At 54.0% G+C, this 19166-nt stretch overlaps 1 protein-coding gene across 3 annotated transcripts in view; it reads right to left on the bottom strand.

Annotated features, from left to right (window-relative positions):
* CELSR1 (cadherin EGF LAG seven-pass G-type receptor 1) overlaps window positions 1-19166 on the bottom strand; it is a 188435-nt gene that overhangs the window by 17456 nt on the left and 151813 nt on the right. For all 3 annotated transcript variants that reach the window (XM_038007303.2, XM_073006587.1, XM_073006586.1), the window contains exons 15-24: window positions 17209-17392; window positions 16763-16864; window positions 15962-16056; window positions 14579-14788; window positions 11395-11578; window positions 9813-9956; window positions 7442-7646; window positions 6403-6570; window positions 4203-4329; window positions 205-405 (exon numbers count right to left, since the gene is read on the bottom strand). In XM_038007303.2, coding sequence (XP_037863231.2) covers window positions 205-405; window positions 4203-4329; window positions 6403-6570; window positions 7442-7646; window positions 9813-9956; window positions 11395-11578; window positions 14579-14788; window positions 15962-16056; window positions 16763-16864; window positions 17209-17392 — 1620 coding nt within the window. The remainder of the gene's footprint in view (window positions 1-204; window positions 406-4202; window positions 4330-6402; window positions 6571-7441; window positions 7647-9812; window positions 9957-11394; window positions 11579-14578; window positions 14789-15961; window positions 16057-16762; window positions 16865-17208; window positions 17393-19166) is intronic.

Raw genomic sequence — 19166 nt, 5'->3', positions numbered from 1 at the left:
GGTGGTGAAGTGCTTGGACCTGCCAGTGAATCCCACGTCTCCACCCACAGCCTGTGACATGGCACGTTCCTCAAAGGGCATCTGTGAAGCGGAGGTGGGGGTGGTGAAGAGCCAGCCAGGGTGTTTGGAGTGGCCAGGAAAAGACTACGGTAGCCGCTCCAAGGTGCGGCCCAGACAGTGGGGAGGGGAGCAGAGTGGTCGTACCGGGTTTTCCGTCTGGTTGATCCCAATCACGAACACCAGCTGAGAGAGGAACAGTGCCGCGGCGAGGTGCTTGTGAATGCTGTGCAGGTTGGAGCGCAGCGTGCGGACCAGGCTCAGGAGGACGAAGGCCACCAGCAGGGCCGCCAGCGACAAAGACACGGCAGCGTAGGTGACGATCTTCAGGGGCAGGACCTCCCCGTTCTGTGGGTGGGAGGGTTAAAGGCAGGAGAGAAGGTAAGGGTCAAGACTCAGATCTGGTCGTTGCATAAGAGAGACAAATTACACGCTTGCTTATTAAATGATCAAAGGTTGGCAGGAACCAGTGTGACTGGGACATGGTTCTCAGGGTGGCACAAAACAAGCACAAAGCAGCAATGAACAGTGTGGGGTGACAACAGGTTCTGGAGGCAGATGGTGGTGATGGCGGCACAGCAACAGGCTGTGCCACCAGCTTAATGCCACTGGCTGTACATTTCAATGGGAAATTGTGTTATGCATATTTTGCCACATTACAAAACAACCATACTGGCCAGGCATGGTGGCTTATGCCTGTAATCCCAGCACTTTGGGAGGCTGAGGCGGGCAGATCACCTGAGGTCAGGAGTTTGAGACCAGCCTGCCCAACATGGTGAAACCCTGTCTTCACTAAAAATACAAAAATTAGCCGGGCGTGGTGGCGTGTGTGCCTGTAATCTCACCTACCCAAGAGGCTGAGGCAGGAGAATCGCTTGAACCCAGGAGGCGGAGGTTGCAATGAGCTGAGATGGCACCACTGCACTCCAGCCTGGGTGACAGAGCAAGACTCCATCTCAAAAAACAACAAAACAAAAAGCAAAAAATAAAACCAACCCCATAGGCAAATCCTGCTGTCAGGAGGGGCTCAGCCTGTCTACCCAAAACCAACCCCACAAGTAAATCCTGCTGTCGGGAGGGGCTCAGCCTGTCCACTCAAAATTCTGGGCTGGCAGAAACCTTCCAAAGAGATCCTCAGCTTACGCGAAAGATAAAGGCGTCTCCGCCGCAGGTGCACGCAGTACCTCTTGGACTTTCACTTAATCCTATCATGGACTTACTCTTTTGGCTGAAAGACTTAATGCCCGCTTTACAAAGAAAACTGGGTAACTGTGGTAATACCAAGAATGTCATTTCCTTTGTTTAGCAAAAGCTTTTACTGAGCACTTATTGTGTGGCAGAGGTTCTGACAGACCTGCTAAGGGCATCATTTCTTTTTTTTTTGGAGATGGAGTCTTGCTCTGTCGCCCAGGCTGGAGTGCAGTGTCCTGATCTCGGCTCACTGCAAGCTCTGCCTCCCGGGTTCAAGCAGTTCTTGTGCCTCAGCCTCCTGAGTATCTGGGACTACAGGCGTGCACCACCACGCCTAGCTAATTTTTCTATTTTTAGTAGAGACAGGGTTTCACCGTATTGGCCAGGCTAGTCTTGAACTCCTGACCTCAGGTGATCTGCCCACCTTGGCCTTCCAAAGTGCTGGGATTACAGGAGTGACCCACCGTGCCTGGCCTCCAAGGGCATCATTTCATATCATCCTTAGATCACAGCTATGAGGAGAGTGTGAAATGCAACCTTCATCTTCCAGTGAGAAAACCAAGGCTTACAGAAGCTAAACAACCCGCCGGAAGTCACACAGCTGGGCAGGGGCGGAACTTCAGGTTTCGGTTATGTGGACTGGCAGGCCCGATGCTTCAGACTGCCACGGCGCTGGGCACCTGTACCCTTCCTATCTGTTCTACCTACTTATCTCTCAATATGACGTGTTCTATCAGTGGATGGATGTCTTGTCCGAGCTGCACGTCTATCATAGCTTGCTATACAGAATTACTTTTTAAATTTCCAGATCCCTTATCGTGCATTTCTTTTTTTCTTTCTGAGACAGGGTCTGACTCTGTTGCCCAGGCCGGAGTGAAGAGGCACAATTTAGGCTCACTGCAGCCTCCGCCTCCTAGGCTCAAGCCATCCTTCTACCTCAGTCTGCCAAGTAGCTGGGACTATAGCCGTGCACCACTATGCTGGGCCAATTTTTGTATTTTTGGTAGAGACAGGGTTTCACCATGTTGCTCAGGGTGGTCTCGAACTTGTAAGCTCAAGTGATCTGCCCACCTCGGCCTCCCAAAGTGCTGGGATTATAAGTGTGAGCCACTGCACCTAACCTTATTATGCATTTCTTACAGGTAGTACACTTTTTTAAAAAAAAAAAAAAGGCTGGGGTCAGGAGTTCAAGACCAGCCTGGCCAACATGGTGAAACTCCATCTCTACTAAAAATAAAAAAATTAGCCAGGCGTGGTGGCAGGAGCCTGTAATCTGAGCTACTTGGGAGGCTGGGACAGGAGAATCGCTTGAATCTAGGAGGCGGAGGTTGCAGTGAGCTAAGGTTGCACCACTGCACTTCAGCATGGGAGACAAGAGCAAACACTGTCTCAAAAAAAAAAAAAACAAAAAAAGGAAAATGGTGCTAAAATATATGTGCCATAAAACGTTACCATCTTGGCCACTTTGAATCGCACAGTTCAGCAGTGTGTATGTTCACATTGTTTTCTGTGCTTTTACAAACCAAGACACCTGTCTGAGACCCAGGTCCCTGGGGAGTTTCTGTATTTGGGGAACAACAAGCTCTGGGTCTCTAGTAACTTCTGGAAGATGTTGTTTACCAAGTGGAGCTATGAGCCGGGAAGCCAGGATCAGGCTGGGCTGGGGAGGCTGAGTGCTCATGGCCCTGGGTCTGGAACTGCCCCTCCTGAGGCTCCTTCAATGCCCTGGGCCCCTGGGCATCCCTGGGCCTGCAGCAGCACCCCAGGCTCCCTCTGCTGGCTTGGGGGCTGTTCAGAGACCTCTGGCTTTGGGGCACCCAGGCCATGGGAGCCTCGGACTCTCACTCCAGCCTCCTTTCTTCTGCCTCCATTTCAGTTTCCTTGGCCCACATGTCACCCGGCGTCCTGGCCATGAGACAAGCCCCAACCCCGCCCTTATTTGGACAAAGTCCACTAATCACTGACCCCTCTCCAGGCTGGGTTCTGCTGGGGAGTGCCATTTGCCCATGAGACGGGGGCAGAGGCAGGGCAGCGTCACCTACACATTGCACAGAAGGCCTCTGCCCTCCTCCAGCCCAGCCTGAGGACTGACTCACCCTTCCAAGAATGTGACAGAAACCAAGGCCACTTCACATCAGAAAGCCCTCGGGAAGGACAGTGGCCTGAGCCCTTGAGCCACAGTGCAGCCCTGGGGAGGGGCCGGGGGAGGTCACCCAGGCCTCTGGTTCTGACTCCAAGACACCAGGGTCCCACACAGGCCGAGGCCAGGCTGGCTCCCACGTCCTTCCTGTCTGGGTAACGGGAGGCCAGGACAGCCCTCAGAACATGCCCCAATTCATCTGCAGGCCCACAATGTCTGGCTCACATTCCCGGGCCGCTTAAAATGCCAGAGGTTAAACATTAGCCACCCAGCCTTTTGTCCTGTGGCCCTGCGTGTGGCCCCGAGGGAGAGCGCCCAGCAGCTGTCACGTCCCTTAGGATCAAAGTGAGTGGGGAGCCGCCGTCCAACAGACCCGCTCTGAAGTGAGGGGCAGGTTCCGCAAGCTCCTTGGAGCCTGAGCTTTGGGTCTGCCATTCCAGGATTTAATGCATAACCAGGGCTCTCTGAAAACCCTTATAATGGGGCTTTGTTATGGAAATCCTCGCAGACTCTGGCCAATCCTGGAATATGTGTTTTAATCGGTTGATTTGTTTTGTTCAAAGCGCTTAGAATGGAAGACAGTGTGAGGAGGGGCAGGTTTGGGGGTAGGTTCAGTGGGTTTGAGGAGGGGCAGGTTTGGGGGTAGGTTCAGTGGGTTTGAGGAGGGGCAGGTTTGGGGGTAGGTTCAGTGGGTTTGAGGAGGGGCAGGTTTGGGGGTAGGTTCAGTGGGTTTGAGGAGGGGCAGGTTTGCCGCGGGGAGGGGCAGGTTTGGGGATAGGCTCAGCAGGCACAGTGGCCACAGGAGGATGCCCACCTCACGCCTGGATATGTCCATGAGCACCGCAAAGCTGGCTGTGTGGCTACACTGGCAGGCGACATGTGTCCGGTTCCTGGACAGGAGCTCGCAGCCCCGGGCAGACCACCCTCCCGTCCCACTGACGCTGTGGAGAGAAGAGAGAAGGGGCAGGGGTAAGATGGTTCCCTCCACCCGTGAGTCTGTAGGGGGCAGCCTTTGCCCAGCCCTGGGGGCTCCCAGGCCATCCTGTGCTGAAAGCCTGGTACCCTCGAAGGCTGCTCTCCGCCGTGTTCCGCACCAGCCCCCTGCACTGAAGACAAGAGCCACCTGGCTGTAAGAATAGCAGCTTTGCTGCCGTGGAGGCAGGACCATGGGAACAATCTCCCTGCCCTTCTGTGTCTGGTCAGGGCCTCCAAGGAGCACCCTCTGAAGTTCAAGTTCTACGTGTCATCTAGCAGCAAAACTCAAATGGGGCTGTCTCGCGTCCACCATGTGCCCCGCCACTGGAACCACCACCCGGGGTTCACACAGCTGTGATGCACTCCTGTCTCTTTCTGAGGGTAGATCTTTCAGAAATAACATCTCACCTTCCTCTGACACTTTCATCTTCAGGTTGCACAATGTTTAATGGGAACTGCCCAGAAGCCAGGGCCCCATTATGACTGCCGCCTCACTGATGGGAAGGCCCAAATAACAAGCTGTTACAAGGTGTGCCTCGGCTTCCGACAGGGCCCTGCCCTCGCGCACTCTGGGAAAATCACATAACCTCTCAGATGCTTACTTTGCTAATCTGTAAAATGGGATGTGAACGTGAATAAATACGTCTGGCACCAACTTTACAATGTGGGAATAATAGGTGCAACTTAAAGCAGAGAGCAGGTCATTAGAGCTGCAGCTAATTGGCAGGACGCAGATGAATGCCCAGCACAGACAGCCGGGCCTGACGTCCCCTCGTGGTGAAAGGGGTTCCTTTCTTCTCTCTTTTATAAGCCACAAGTGCCTATTACATTCCAGGTGCCATGCTGGTTGCTTATTAACTAGAACTTGGAAAGCACAGAAGCAGGAGAAGAATGAGGCTGGGCTCAACGGGCTCGCTCACCCCAGCGCCGCCCCCAGCGCCGCCCCCACTCATGGCTCTCCACTGTGCCCAGGGGAACTGTGATGGGGGGAGTGTTCCTGCTGCACAGACGCCCCTAGATGAACAACGTTCAGCAGATTCGAGCCTGACTCAGAGTCCCGCATGGCGTCTCCCCTTCCTGGCACTCCCTCCTGGTGTGTGGAGAGCCAGTGGGTCTTCCCCTCCCTGACTGTGCTCTCATCCCGGCCACAGACCCCTTCTCACCACACCCCAGTTCCAGTGTTTTCTTCTAAACAGAGACAGCAAAGGTGAAAACCGACCAGCAGAGAAAACGCAAGCTCCCTGTAAAAACACAGCAACTCAAATGTCCACACCTCACGTCAACTCCGTCGCTAAAAAGCAAAACCAAGGCACAAACGCTACTGACTCCAGCAGACGGGAGCCACAGCGCGGCGCCGAATCCACAGTCTCACGTGTGGGTGAGAATCACTCATTCTGCATTTTTCTAACTATGAAACGCCTTTCCCTCACTTGAACGGATGCTAGAACACAGACTCTTGTGCACCACCTCCTGCCTGCGCCACTCTACCGGCTGACTTCCGACGCTGCTTCTGAAACCGGCCAGATAAACTGTGCTGCGGCCGGGTGTGGCCTCTTGGGGGTAAAGCCAGTCCCCAAAGCTGGACTGTGTCGGCCTCGCGGGCAAGACCGTCAGCAGACAGGCTCCTAGGCCAGTCTCTGGGTTCTGTCTCCCATGTGTGAGCGGAACAGGCCTCTGTCTTATACGACGGTGAACTGGGCACTATGCTGGTGTTGGCCGCTGCATCCTGGGAGTCCCGCAGGCGAGGGGCCCCTTCTTGGCTGTCAGCCTTGAGGGATCTCTCTGTGTGCCTGCACGTCTGTGTCTCCATGTGCAGGTCTGTGTGCATCTGTGTGTGGGCATCTGCGGGGTGACTCTGATGTTCCCACAGAAGCAGAGCAGGAGGCTCGCTGCCCCACGGCGGGGCTAAAAGGGGAAACACAGACCACAAGAGACCGTCCTCTCGGGGCGCTCTGCCACGGAGCCCCCAACCCTGCGGGCGCACTCCGCCTCGGCAAAGCCCTCCCAGGGAGATGAGGGGCTCCCGGAGTCACACTTACGCCAGGGAGTGGTTCCAGAACACGCAGACCGGCTTGGTTCGCTCCTCCACCTCCAGCAGGGCGAACTCCACCAGGACGGGCCTCTCCAAGGGTCTCGGGAGCAGAGCCCCCTCGCTGTACACCAGCGCGCTCACCATCGGGGTATTAATGACGGGTCGGTGAGGCAGCCTGAGGTCAAGAAGCCAGAGCACGGGGACAGACACGGTTAGGAAACATTTGCTTAAACCCCAGCACAAACGCCCTGAGGACACACCACGTCGTGTTTCTAGGGGAGACAGAATCACACTCCAAGAGCTCGGATCCACGGGCCCCACCGTATCTTCGTCCCTAGAGCAGGTTTTATCACTGACAGGGAACACAGAGAGATGTGTCACCTCTGGGTCCAATTGGGACTTCAGAAATTTAAAAAGCAAGAGAAGGCACAGGTGCAAAGATGTCACAGCCCATAACAGCTAATGGCAGAAACACAGGGGATGGCTTAAGTGTCCAGCAAAAGACACCAAAATAATGGCAGCTCATGGGATGAATCACCAGGTCACTGAGACCCCAGAGCCAGGGATGTATCTGGGAAATGGCAGGAAGATGGGTGGAGCCTCGGGCTGCACTCACCGAGGAGGTCACAAAGCTGCTTCTGGGACATTCATCCTTTCCAGCCAGGCCTAGCTGAGCAGCCCTAACCCTGGGGCCAGCAGCAGGCACTACCCATGACAGCCTCGGTCAGGTGTGTGGGGACAGAATGGAGTCCCTCTAGGCACAAGATGGGGCATATACCAGGGAGGGGGCATTTCTGGCGGAAACACTGGGATAAGCCCAGGCAAAGGGTGTGTAACGTTCTAGGGTGTACTGTCCCGTGGCAGCCCCAGAACCTCCCTCCAAGGAACACCACAAAGCAACGGTCTCTGTCTCTGGGCCAGGTCATGGTGAAATGTCACTGTGGAGACCTGTGCTTGATCAGGATCAGGATCAGGATTTTGACTTGTGGAAGCCTCAGGGGCCTCCAGAATGGGCCCGCCCCATGTGCCCCGTGCCCAGGCCTTACCGGAGGCTGCGACGGTCGGGGTCATAGCGCTCAGGCAGGAGCTGCCCCAGGGTGCGGTAAATGATGACCAGAGCAACGGCGAACTGGCCAGCGTCATCAGGGTGTCGCCTCCGCCTGCTGATCGGGGCCTTCCTCTCGGTGCCAGGCTCCGGGCGTGGGCTCTGTGGGCTGGTCCTCCGGCCGGCCGGCCTCACCAGGAGGCCTTCTGCAATGTGAGCAGAGCGTGAGGACTCCGGCAGGAGCATCTGCGTTCCCCAAGACGGCTGTCAGTGCTAGCAGGTGCTTCTCAAAAACCAACAGATGTCCCACAGAAAACAGTACAGCGCATCCTCAAAAAATCAAAAACAGGACTTACCACGTGACCCAGCAAGCCCACTTCTGAGTATACACCCCAAAGAACTGCAGGCAAGGACCCAGATACTTCCATGCCCACATTCACAGCAGCACCATCCACACAGGCCAAAAGGTGGAAACAGCCCAGCCATGCGCCGACTGGTGAGTGGATGAACTAAGAGTGGTCCATCCACACAACGGAATGTTACTCGGCCTTCAAAAGGAGGGCAAGTCTGACACTTGCTACAACGCGGGTGAATCTACAGGACGTTCCGCTCAGTGAAATAAGCGAATCACAAAAAGACAAATATTGTGCGATTCCTCTTATAGGAGGTCCCTAGAGGAGTCAAATTCAAAGACAGAAAGACGGGTGGGCACCAGGGGCTGGGGAGGGGAGTGTTTTGTGGGCTGGAGTTTCAGATCTGCAGGATGAAGAGTTCTGGAGATGGACCCCTTAAACATGAACATATCTGATGCAGTCTGGATGTGTGGCCCCTCCAAATCTCATGTGAAAATGTGATCGGAGTTGAAAATGGGCCTGGTGGGGGGTGTTTGGGTCACGTGTGTGGATCCCCCAGGAATGGCTAGGTGCCCAGCCCTTGGTAATAAGTGAGTTCTCACTCTATTAGTTCCACAGAGAGCTGGCTGCAATGGAGAGTCAGGGACCTCGTCCTCTCAGTTTCAAGCATGACCCCACATCAGAGTCACCCCTCTTTTTAAGACACGAGATAACACCATATACCTGACAAAATCAATTTACTAACAAGGTTTCCAATTTTAAACTGTCCATCATGGAGTTTACCTTTTCATGTCCTTTTTATTTGGGGAAGTTTTTAGTAATTGTCATGCATCTATAAAGAAGCACCTTAAGAAAATTCAAAATGTTCAAACTGTTTTGAATTATAACCTCAACCCAGGATTGAAGATTTGTTCATACACAGACAGCATTCTGGCTTTTTTTGTTTTTGTTGTTTTTTGTGGGGAGGGGAAGGTGATTCTAAAATGTCTATTTCTATTTAGAAGCAGCTTTCCCCCCACCAGACAGGTTCTTGCTCTGCTGCCCAGGCTGGGCTGTAGTGGCATAATCACAGCTCACTGCAGTCTCTATCTCCTGGACTCAAGCAATCCTCCCGCCTCAGCCTCCTAAGTAGGTGGGACTACAGGCCTGCGCCACCATGCCCAGGTAATTAAACAAAACTTTCTTGGTAGAGATGGGGTTTCTCTATGTTGTCCAGGTTGGTCTTGAATTTCTGGGCTCAAGCAATCCTCCTTGAGTCAGCCTCCCAAAGTGTTGGGGTTACAGGCGTGAGCCATCGCGCCCGGCTAGAAGCAGCTTTTCACTGCACATCAAAGATAACCAGCTCACATAAAAAATTCAGTTCTTTTTTCTCACATTCTCAATTACACGGCTGAGTATCCCTTAGCTGAAATGCTTGGGAACATTTTGGAATTTTTTTTTTTTTTTTTTTGAGAGGGAGTCTTACTGTGCAGCCCAGGCTGGTGCACCTTGGCTCACTGCAACCTCTGCTTCCCGGGCTCAAGCAATTCTCATGCCTCAGCCTCCTGAGTAGCTGGGATTACAGGGGCCCACCACCACAGCTGGCTCTGTTTTTTGTATTTTAGACATGCGGTTTTACACCACGTTGGTCAGGCTGGTCTCGAACTGCTGACCTCAGGTGATCTGCCCACCTCGGTCTCCCACAGTGCTGGGATTACAGGTGTGAGCCACTGCACCCAGCCTGGATTTTGATTTTTTTATCGTTTCATACTTATGTTCCAATGAGCACTTCCTTTAAGTGCTCAAGAAGGTTCAGGTTCTAGAGCATTTCAGGTTTCAGGATGAGGATGCTCAGCCTGTACCTAAGCACTTGTACAAAACAACCCTGCTGTCACCAGCAGGACCTGGCACCAGCGAGCACTCGGAACACTCCAGCCTGGAGCTTCAGTGCGCAGTCCTGTGATTCCCGCAGCGGGGCGCCCTCCCCTCCCTGAACGCTGGGGACTCCGAGGCAAGCAGCAGGTTTCTAAGCGGTTCTACCTTTTTCTTCAGGTGGTTTGAAGAAGTCGGCTGGGAAGGAGACGGAGGACTCCAGCTCCCTGGGGAACTCTTCGTGGATGGCGTCGAACTGCGGGACCCTGGCTCCCGTAAAGTTGAACTTGTCAAAGATGTCGACAGCCAGAACTGGGGGGACAGTTCCATTCAATCAGACATAACTCCCAGGGCTTTCTTGAACCCTTGCTGTTTTCAAAATGACCACAACTGTCACACTGACACTGGCTGGCCATATTTATTATTTATATTTTATTTTAATTTTTTTGAGGCGGAGTCTCACAGTGTCTCCCAGGCTAGAGTGCAGTGGTGCGATCTCAGCTCACTGCAACCTCCGCCTCCCAGGTTCAAGTAACTCTCCTGCCTCAGTCTCCCAAGTAGCTAGGACTACAGGCAGGCATGACCACGCCTGGCTTTTTGTATTTTTGGTAGATGGGGTTTCATCATGTTGGCCAGGCTGGTCTCAAACTCCTGACCTCAAGTGATTTGCATGCTCTGGCTTCCCAAAGTGCTGGGATTACAGGCATGAACCACCACACTCAGACTATTTAGTTATATTTATTTTTTGCGACAGGGTCTCACTTGGTCACCCAGGCTGGAGTGCAGTAGCAGAATCTCAGTTCACTGTAGCATCATCCTCCTGGGCTCAAGCGATCCTCCCACCTCTGCCTCCTGAGTAGCTGGGAATATAGGAGCATGCTACCACACCTGGTTAATTTTTATTTATTTTTTTTAATAGAGACAGGGTCTCACCATGGCACCCTGCTGGTCTCGAACTCCTGGGCTCAAGCAATCTGCCCACCTCGGCCTCCCACAGTGCTGGGATTACAGGGTGTGAACTACTATGCCCAGTTGACTGACCATCTTTCGAACAGAATTGACGTCCAACTTCCTGCGTCCCACCTGTACCTACACCTGTCTGCATTGAGCCTGGAGTGAGGCGGGGCTCTCGACACCCATCCTTCTAGAGTCTCACACTTGAGGGTCTGGAAGGCCTGCTGGACCCCCAAGATCATGGCCCAACATTTCCCAAGCCCAAGACCTGTCCCCTGGGAGCCATGGGTGTGTCATCGCAGACTGTCTTCCCAAAGGCTCCACTTACAGACGACGAAACAGAGGCCTAGCTGCTGAATCTTCAATTTTTTTTTTTTTTTTTGAGATGGAGTCTTGCTCTGTCACCCAGGCTGGAGTGCAATGGCACAATCTTGGTTCACTGAAACCTCTGCCTCCCAGGTTCAGGTGATTCTCCTGCCTCAGCCTCCCGAGTAGCTGAGATTACAGGCACGTACCACTATGCCTGGCTACTTTTTATATTTTTAGTAGAGACGGGGTTTCACCATTTTGTCCAGGTTGGTCTCCAACTCCTGACCTCACGTGATCTGCCTGTCTCGGCCTCCCGAAGTGCTAGGATTACAGGTATGAGCCACTGCACCTGGCCTCAGAATCATTCTTCTAAGAGCATGGCCAAGGGGGGACCAGGAGCCCACCTGCTTCACCCCATGGGGGCCCAGCTCTGGGGAACACCCCTGATGGTAGCAGGGTTCCACCCACCACGCAGCCAGGGCCTTACTCATGTTGGTGGTGACGATGACGAAGGGCCGCAGGTAGGTCCGTCGCACGTTGCGTGCCACGTTGCTGAAGTAGCCCTCGAGGCGCTGGAGCAGCTGTGCCGTGCCACCCTCACTCCGCTGGATCTGCTCCCATGCCGCCCTGGTGGCCGGGGCCAGGAGGGCACTGCCCGAGCGGATGATGTCCTGGTCAGACAGACAGCGCTCAGTACTCAGCCTGAGGGGGCCTGGCTCTCGGGACTGAGGGACACCAGCCCTGAAAGCCTTTGCTTGCCTAATGGGCTCATTCATTCCAGCCCTATACTTCAGATTGTGCTCTTTAATATTAGTTTTTGAATTTTTTTTTTTTGAGACAGACTTCCGCTCTTGTCATCCAGGCTGGAGGGCAGTGGTGCGATCTCAGCTCACTGCAACCTCTGCCTCCTGGGTTCAAGCAATTATCTTGCTTCAGTCTCCTGAGTAGCTGGGATTACAGGCACACATGTGCCACCACACCCGGCTAATTTTTGTATTTTTAGTAGAGACGGGGTTTCACCATGTTGGCCAGGCTGGTCTTGAACTCCTGACTTCAGGTGATTCACCTGCCTCGGCCTCCCAAAGTGCTGGGATTACAGGTGTGAGCCACTGCGCCTGGCCTAGTTCCCAAATTTTTTTTTCAAAAAGTTTATCTTAGGAGGAATAGAAAAATGTTACTAAGCTCATAAAGTATATTAAAATCCAGAGAATTAAAGATATTTTTAGCTTAATTTACTAGATTTACAAGCACTGTTTAAATGCTTGGAAGGGCTGTTTGCTAGCTGAACAACTGAAATACAAAAAGAAAAATCAAATATATAACATATATTAATTCCATTTAAAATACTTAGGGGAATTTCATGGTCTAAGTTTATGAATAGGATCAAACATTAATCAAAGTTGAATTCAAATAGATAAGGAAGTCTGTTTGTTTTTGTTTTTTTGAGACAGAGTTTCACTTTGTTGCCCAGGCTGGAGTACAGTGGCACGGTCTTGGCTCACTGCAACCTCCGCCTCCCAGGTTCAAGCAATTCTCATGCCTCAGCCTCCCATGTAGCTGGGATTACAGGCGCCCACCACCCCGCCCGGCAGATGTTTTTTGTATTTTAGAAGAGACAAGGTTTCACCATGTTGCCCAAGCTGGTCTCGAACTCCTGAGCTCAGGCAATCTGCCCATCTCGGCCTCCCAAAGTGCTGGGATTACAGGTGTGAGCCACCACGCCCAGCCACAAGTCATTTTTTAATGTGTGATTTTTATAAATCCTGAATCCCATCACATAAACCACAGGGACTGTGGGTGATTCAATGTCAGAGGATGGGACTCTGTCAGAGTGAGCCCTGCCAGGGTTTTTTCCACGTACACCCCAAGATGCTAAGGCAGGGAAGACATGTGGAGACGCCCCTGGTAATATCAGAAGTCCTCCTGAACCCCACCACGTAAAGCAGTGATGGAACCACCACAACCTGGGCTGAGCAGAGGACCCACACTGAGGCCGCTGTGGACACGTGGGCAGCACCTCCGAGGGTGACCCTCAGCCTCCGCGCACCCCAGGGTCTATGTGAACAACTGGGTGGAGGCATGAGGCTGTGCTCAGGGGCCTGGGGACCACACCCAAGACAGAAACCAGGGCTGGGCACGTTGCTCATGCCTGTAATCCTGACACTTTGGGTAGCTGAGGCGGGTGGATCACCTGAAGTCAAGAGTTCGAGACCAGCCTGGCCAACATGGTGAAACCCCAACTCTACCAAAAATACAAAAAAATTAGCCAGGCGTGGTGGTGGGTGCCTGTAATCCCAGCTACTTAGGAGGCTGCGGCAGAAGAATTGATGGAATCCGGGAGGCGGAGGTTGCAGTGAGCTAAGATCGCACCACTTTACTCCAGCCTGGACAACAGAACAAGACCCAAGACCCCATCTCAAAAAAAAAAAAAAAAAAAAAGAAAGAAAGAAACAGAAACCAGGAAGGAAACTTGTTTGCGGAGTCACGCGTGGAGAATAAACGCCCCTGGCCCAACTCTCAGGCTGAAACTCAAATCCCAGCAAGGGGACCCTGCCTGGTCTCTGGCATCCTTATGCAGACTAGAAGGTTCCATGGGGGCCCTGCATGGACTGGAGGCCCTTTGTGGATGAGGAGGTCCCTGAGGGCTCCGTGTGGATGGGTGGGAGGGACAGGGTGTCCCCCGCGGGCTCTGTGTGGACAGGCACTCCTCTGGGGGTCCTGTCGGGATGAAGAGGCCTGTAGTGGAGCCACAAGGAAACTTCTGGAGTCCCCAAGGGCAGTTTCCAAATATCAGGCTGCATAAGTCTCCTCTACATTCACCCTAAAAAGACACTGCTTGGCTGGGCGCGGTGGCTCAAGCCTGTAATCCCAGCACTTTGGGAGGCCGAGACGGGCGGATCACGAGGTCAGGAGATCGAGACCATCCTGGTGAACACGGTGAAACCCCGTCTCTACTAAAAAATACAAAAAACCAGCCGGGCGTGGTGGCGGGCGCCTGTAGTCCCAGCTACTCAGGAGGCTGAGGCAGGAGAATGGCGTAAACCTGGGAGGTGGAGCTTGCAGTGAGCTGAGATCCGGCCACTGCACTCCAGCCTGGGTGACAAAGCGAGTCTCCGTATCCAAAAAAAAAAAAAAAAAAAAGACACTGCACAGTGGCTGACAAGTTCCACACACAGAGCTGGAGGGTTGAGGTGGAGGCATGGCCCTCTGAAAGCAGGACCTCAGAGCTGCGGGTGGGAGTGGACATGGGGGCCCACTGCTGGGCCCTGCCCCTTACGAGCTGTGCCTCTAGGCAAACTCCTTAGTTCTCTCTGCCTGTTTCCTTACCTCTCAAATGGGTGGACGATACATCACAAGCTGCGTGGAAGGGAGAGGGGCTGATTCAGGTGGGCCACTTAGAACCCCTCAGAAGCCACTTAGATCACACTACAGACCCTACTGGGATCACCAGCAAGGCTGTGACCAGCCCATTTCCTTCCAGAACACTCTAGAGCTCGTCACTTGAGCCTGGTGCTGCACACGCCAGGGCTCACATTTAAGAACTGAGGGGTTGCCTCAGGAATCCCGGACACAACCATCTTCCACAAGCTGAGGTGGATGCCCAGCCCCACAGCGCCCGCCCACGGGCATCCCCGAGTGTCCCCGAGCCAGGGCAGTGGCCACCCTCCTACCTCGTGGAAGTCGGCATCCTGTGTGGCTGCCAGGTCGAAGCCCTGCTGCCAGCTCTCGTGCTGAAGGACATGGCCCAGCAGCTGGTAGGCCGTGCGCACGTCATTGCCAAAGAGCGTGCCCGTGTGCTGTGTAGCGTTGCGCAGCGCCCTCACCAGCCGCAGGGCCCCGGCACCATCCACCTGCGTCTCGTTGCGGCTCAGCTTCTCATTCTGCAACAGGGAGGTGGTCGCAATGTGTGCAAACCCACTTTGGTTGCTTTCGGTTCCTGCGGTTACTCAGCAACTCACTACTGTCCGGTGCAAGTTTCCTTGTCAGAAAGGAACTTAAAAAAATCCAAAAGCCTGGCTGGGCACAGTGGCTCATGCCTGTAATCCCAGCACTTTGGGAGGCCAAGGCAGGTAGATCATTTGAGGTCAGGAGTTTGAGACCAGCCTGGCCAACATGGTGAACACCCGTCTCTACTCTCTATTTAAAAAATACTCTATGTCGCACTTTGGGAGGCCGAGACAGGTGGATCACGAGGTCAGGAGATCAAGACCATCCTGGCTAACATGGTGAAACCCTGTCTCTACAAAAATACAAAAAAACTAGCTGGGCGTAGTGGCGGGCACCTGTAGTCCCAGCTACTCGGAAGGCTGAGGCAGGAGAATGGTGTGAACCCGGAAGGTGGAGCTTGCAGTGAGCCAAGATCGTGCCACCACACTCCAGCCTGGCCAACTGAGCAAGACTCCGTCTCAAAAAAGAAAAAAAAAACTCTATGTCTCTATTTTAAAAGTAAAAAATTTAGCAGGGTGTGGTGGTGGGCACCTGTAAGTCCCAACTACTGGGGAGGCTGAGGCAGGAGAATTGCTTGAATCTGGGAAGTAGAGGTTGCAGTGAGCTGAGACCGTGACACTGCCCTCTAGCTTGGGAGATAGAGTGAGACTTCGTCTTCAAAAAAAAAAAAAAACCAGAAGCCCAAAAAATGAGCACCGCTGACAGCTAGGACATGGAAAACATGGAAACAAGGGTCTGGTGGGCCAAAGAGAGCTCAGAGAAAGACAGCAAGTGGGAGGCATGGGAACAAACGCTATGAAATAGGGCAGGATCAGGGGGCAAATGGAGTCAAATGCAGGGACCCTGCGTTTTCAGAACGAAAGACACAGAGCTGGGTACCTCTGGGGGAGAGAAGTGCACGTGGGGGGTGCCCAGCTCAGGTGCCAATGCCCCCAAGCCCACAGGAACCTCCTGGCTCCAGGCTGCGGGCCCGTGGGGCTGTCCCTGCGGCATCACAGCTGCCCCAACACTCCCCAGCCCAGGAGCCTCGGCCCACACAAACCCTTGCATGCACACATGAACACACACGTGCCCTGGCTGAACGCGCATCCTCGAGGCGCCCCTACCATAGCCCTGAGGTCCACGAAGGAGATGGTAGTGCAGTTAAAGAGCTCTGGGGGCAGCCAGCCCTTCTCCCCACTGCAGTGTCGGACGGCGTTTCCTAGGGAAGCAGAGCAGGTGTGCAAAGCCTGAAACTCAAATTGTTGATCAATGCTTGTGTATTGCAATCCCCAGTCCGAATGTACTTAAACCCAGAACACTGCGTGGCGGTGAGAACCCCAGGGGGGCTGGAAGGCGAACACCAGCGCCCCTCTTTCATGTCAGGGCCATGGCCGAAGCTGCTCTGACACTGACAACCAGACGTTTCAGGTGCCCAGCCAACAGGAGCCAGCACTTCCGAGTAAGTCCGCAAGGAAAGAAATCAGCAACACCATCCGCCGGGCGGCCATGATCCCATGTGCCAGGAATGTTTCGGCCAGGCCTTTCTTTGCCTCACTGCACTCCCCAGACGCCCCTCACAGCGTGGACAAAGTCACTGTCCCCATTTCACAGAGGAAACCCAACGCTATAAACAGTGAAGCCATTTGTCCAGGTGCCGCAGCCTGAGCGACAGAGCAGGGACTGGCTGGGCCTGACTGGTGGGCGTCCCCACATGCACTACGCTGTTCATGTTTCTGTTACGTCCTCTGCCTGCTTTGTGTATTTACGGGTAGGGAAAAGGTGATCTGATTTCTCCCCAGCACTTTGCCTGCTGATGTTTCTTCAGCACGAAACATTCCGTGAGTCCCCACATCTCGATCGGCTCTCCCACAAGGACGCGTGCCTCAGTTCCCTACCCATGGATGCCACAGGCCCCGGGGACTCACCGACGGATCCCTTGGGGCACGGCACCGCAGCCGGCTGCCCGAACTTGGTCTGTGGCCACCAGATGCCAGCCTCAAACGCTTTGGGACAGCCGTTGTAGATCACTGGGGTAGAGAGGAGAGGCTGCTCAGCGGGGCATGCCATGCCCACCACCACAAACAGACACCACTGTCTGTGTGTGCCTCCCTGCAGGAGGCCCTGCTCCCACCAAGAACCGAACCCTAGCATCTCCCCTGCCCCCATCCATGTCAGAGCTGGAGAGGGGGTGACCAGGCTCTGACCCACACCCCCTCATGCAGAACCAGGTTTCTAGAAGGTCAAGAGAAAGCAGAACACAAGGGAGCCCAGGGTTCCCCCAAAGAGCCGGCATGCATGCACACACGTGCACGCCAGGGCAGCAGCCTGTCCCTGCGCTGTAACCTGCAGGGTGTCAAGGGGCAACGCAGACCTTCACAGCCGAATGTGGTGACCTCGGCAAACGGGTTGTCACAGCGGTTGCACTGGCGGCCGATGACGCCGGGCTTGCAGGCACACTGCCCGGTGGCCATGTCGCAAGTGCGGCTGTGGGAGCCATGGGGGAAGCAGTCGCAGGGCAGGCAGGTATCCTGGGCTGGGGGCTTATAGTAATTCTCCTGCAAAAGCCAGAGGCAGGGCCTGTGACTTCGGATGCCCAGGAGAGGCCCTACCTTGCAGTGCATTTCCCAAGCAACGTCCAGACTCCCACCTGGGTGCATGTGTCGACCGCCAGCCATCTCACCCCTCATGGCTACCTTCTGCCCACATCCCACACCCAACAGGGGCTGCCTCCCAGGGCCCCACAAGGCCGGACCCAGGAGAGCGGTTCTTCCGGGAAGCATGCCCTCCCTCATGTCTTAGCAAATCTCGGCAGCGAGCACCTTCCTATTTGTCCTAAAAAGAATCAGAGGTCCAAATGGAGGCTTACGCGTGGGGATAGCCCTTGGGTGTTTTTTTAAAGTCGTTTGGAAAAATTAGAAGCCACCTGAATGTCCACCATTGGGTGGGTCAGGGTGACAATCAAGAGCTTGTACTTTGGATTCAGAAAGTCCTGGGTTCACGCTTGACCCTTGCCATTTACCAGCTACACTGCCTGCTCCGGTCACTGGGCCTCCCCAGGCCCAAGTAGCAACCCCCTAACCCCGCCCCAGATAATGGGGCAGGCTGTGACTTGGGGAGACTCGTGAGCAACGTTCAGACTTGTGTGACAGGCGGAGTTCAGACTTGTGTGACAGGTGGGGACTCCAACTGTGTGTAAAATGGCGGTAAGCGGCAGGCCCAGAAGAGATAGTAAAACACTAACAATCACAGCTGGGAGGCTACATGGGGTGACTGCGATCTTCATGTTTTTTTATTACATTTTGTATAACTTTGTTTTTCTATTTTTTTGAGATGGGGTCTCACTCTGTTGCCCAGGCTGGAATGCAGTGGTACAATCACAGCTCACTGCAGCCTCAACTTCCAGGGCTCAAGTGATCCTCCCACCTCAGCCTCCCGAGTAGCTGGGATCACAGGCATGCACAAGCACGCTCAGCTAATGTTTTTATTTTTCGTAGAAGTGGGAGTCTCACTATGTTGCCCAGGGTGGTCTTGAATTCCTGGGCTCAAGTAATCCCTCCTGCCTCGGCCTCCGGAGTAGCTGCGATTACAAGCATGAGCCACCACACCCTGCCTATAACTTTGGATGAGAAAAAAATCATAGGCAAGTTTTCGCCAATTCACTTCCAACGTCCCCTCTGCTCTGCCACCCACTGTGCCACCACCACCATCTGGTGACATGTGTGGACCAACCTGGACCCAAGAGAGCTGTTTAATTTGAGCCTTTTAGGACACAAGTCCCACTTGCTGTTGGAACCACTGCGGGCACTCAGGACACTACTGACATCACGGGATGGCATCCAAGGGTACCCTGATGCCAGCTTCCCCTAGGGCCAGCCGCATCTGCAGGAAGCTCCTGTCCCTCGCCCAGGCTCCTGTTACCCTCAGACCTAACATCTGGATTTCAAGTTACTGTGAGTGCTATGGCTGTGGTGTACACAAAGATCCTGAAGGAGGTGATGTATCCTGAGGGGGTGGGGGGGGGGGGTCCCTAGAGTCTGCACTGAGAACACATGTGCATATCTGGAGACGTGAGATGTGAGCTCCGTGCTGCACGCAGGTTAGGCCGGACAGCCCTGGACGGGGGTGGGGCATAACACACTTAGTGATGCTTTCTATTTTAAAACTGCTGTTGTCACGGGATGTCAGCTTGGTAAAGACCAGGAAAATGACCAGGCACGGTGGCTCACACCTGTAATCCCAGCACTTTGGAAGGCTGAGGCGGGTGGATCACCTGAGGTCAAGAGTTCAAGACCAGCCTGGCCAACATGGTGAAATCCTGTCTCTGCTAAA

This window comes from Chlorocebus sabaeus, chromosome 19 (assembly GCF_047675955.1).
Source record: "Chlorocebus sabaeus isolate Y175 chromosome 19, mChlSab1.0.hap1, whole genome shotgun sequence".
Classification (NCBI taxonomy): domain Eukaryota; kingdom Metazoa; phylum Chordata; class Mammalia; order Primates; family Cercopithecidae; genus Chlorocebus; species Chlorocebus sabaeus.
The sequence above is the reverse complement of the archived record's forward strand: the minus strand, read 5'-3'. Positions and strand labels throughout refer to the sequence as shown.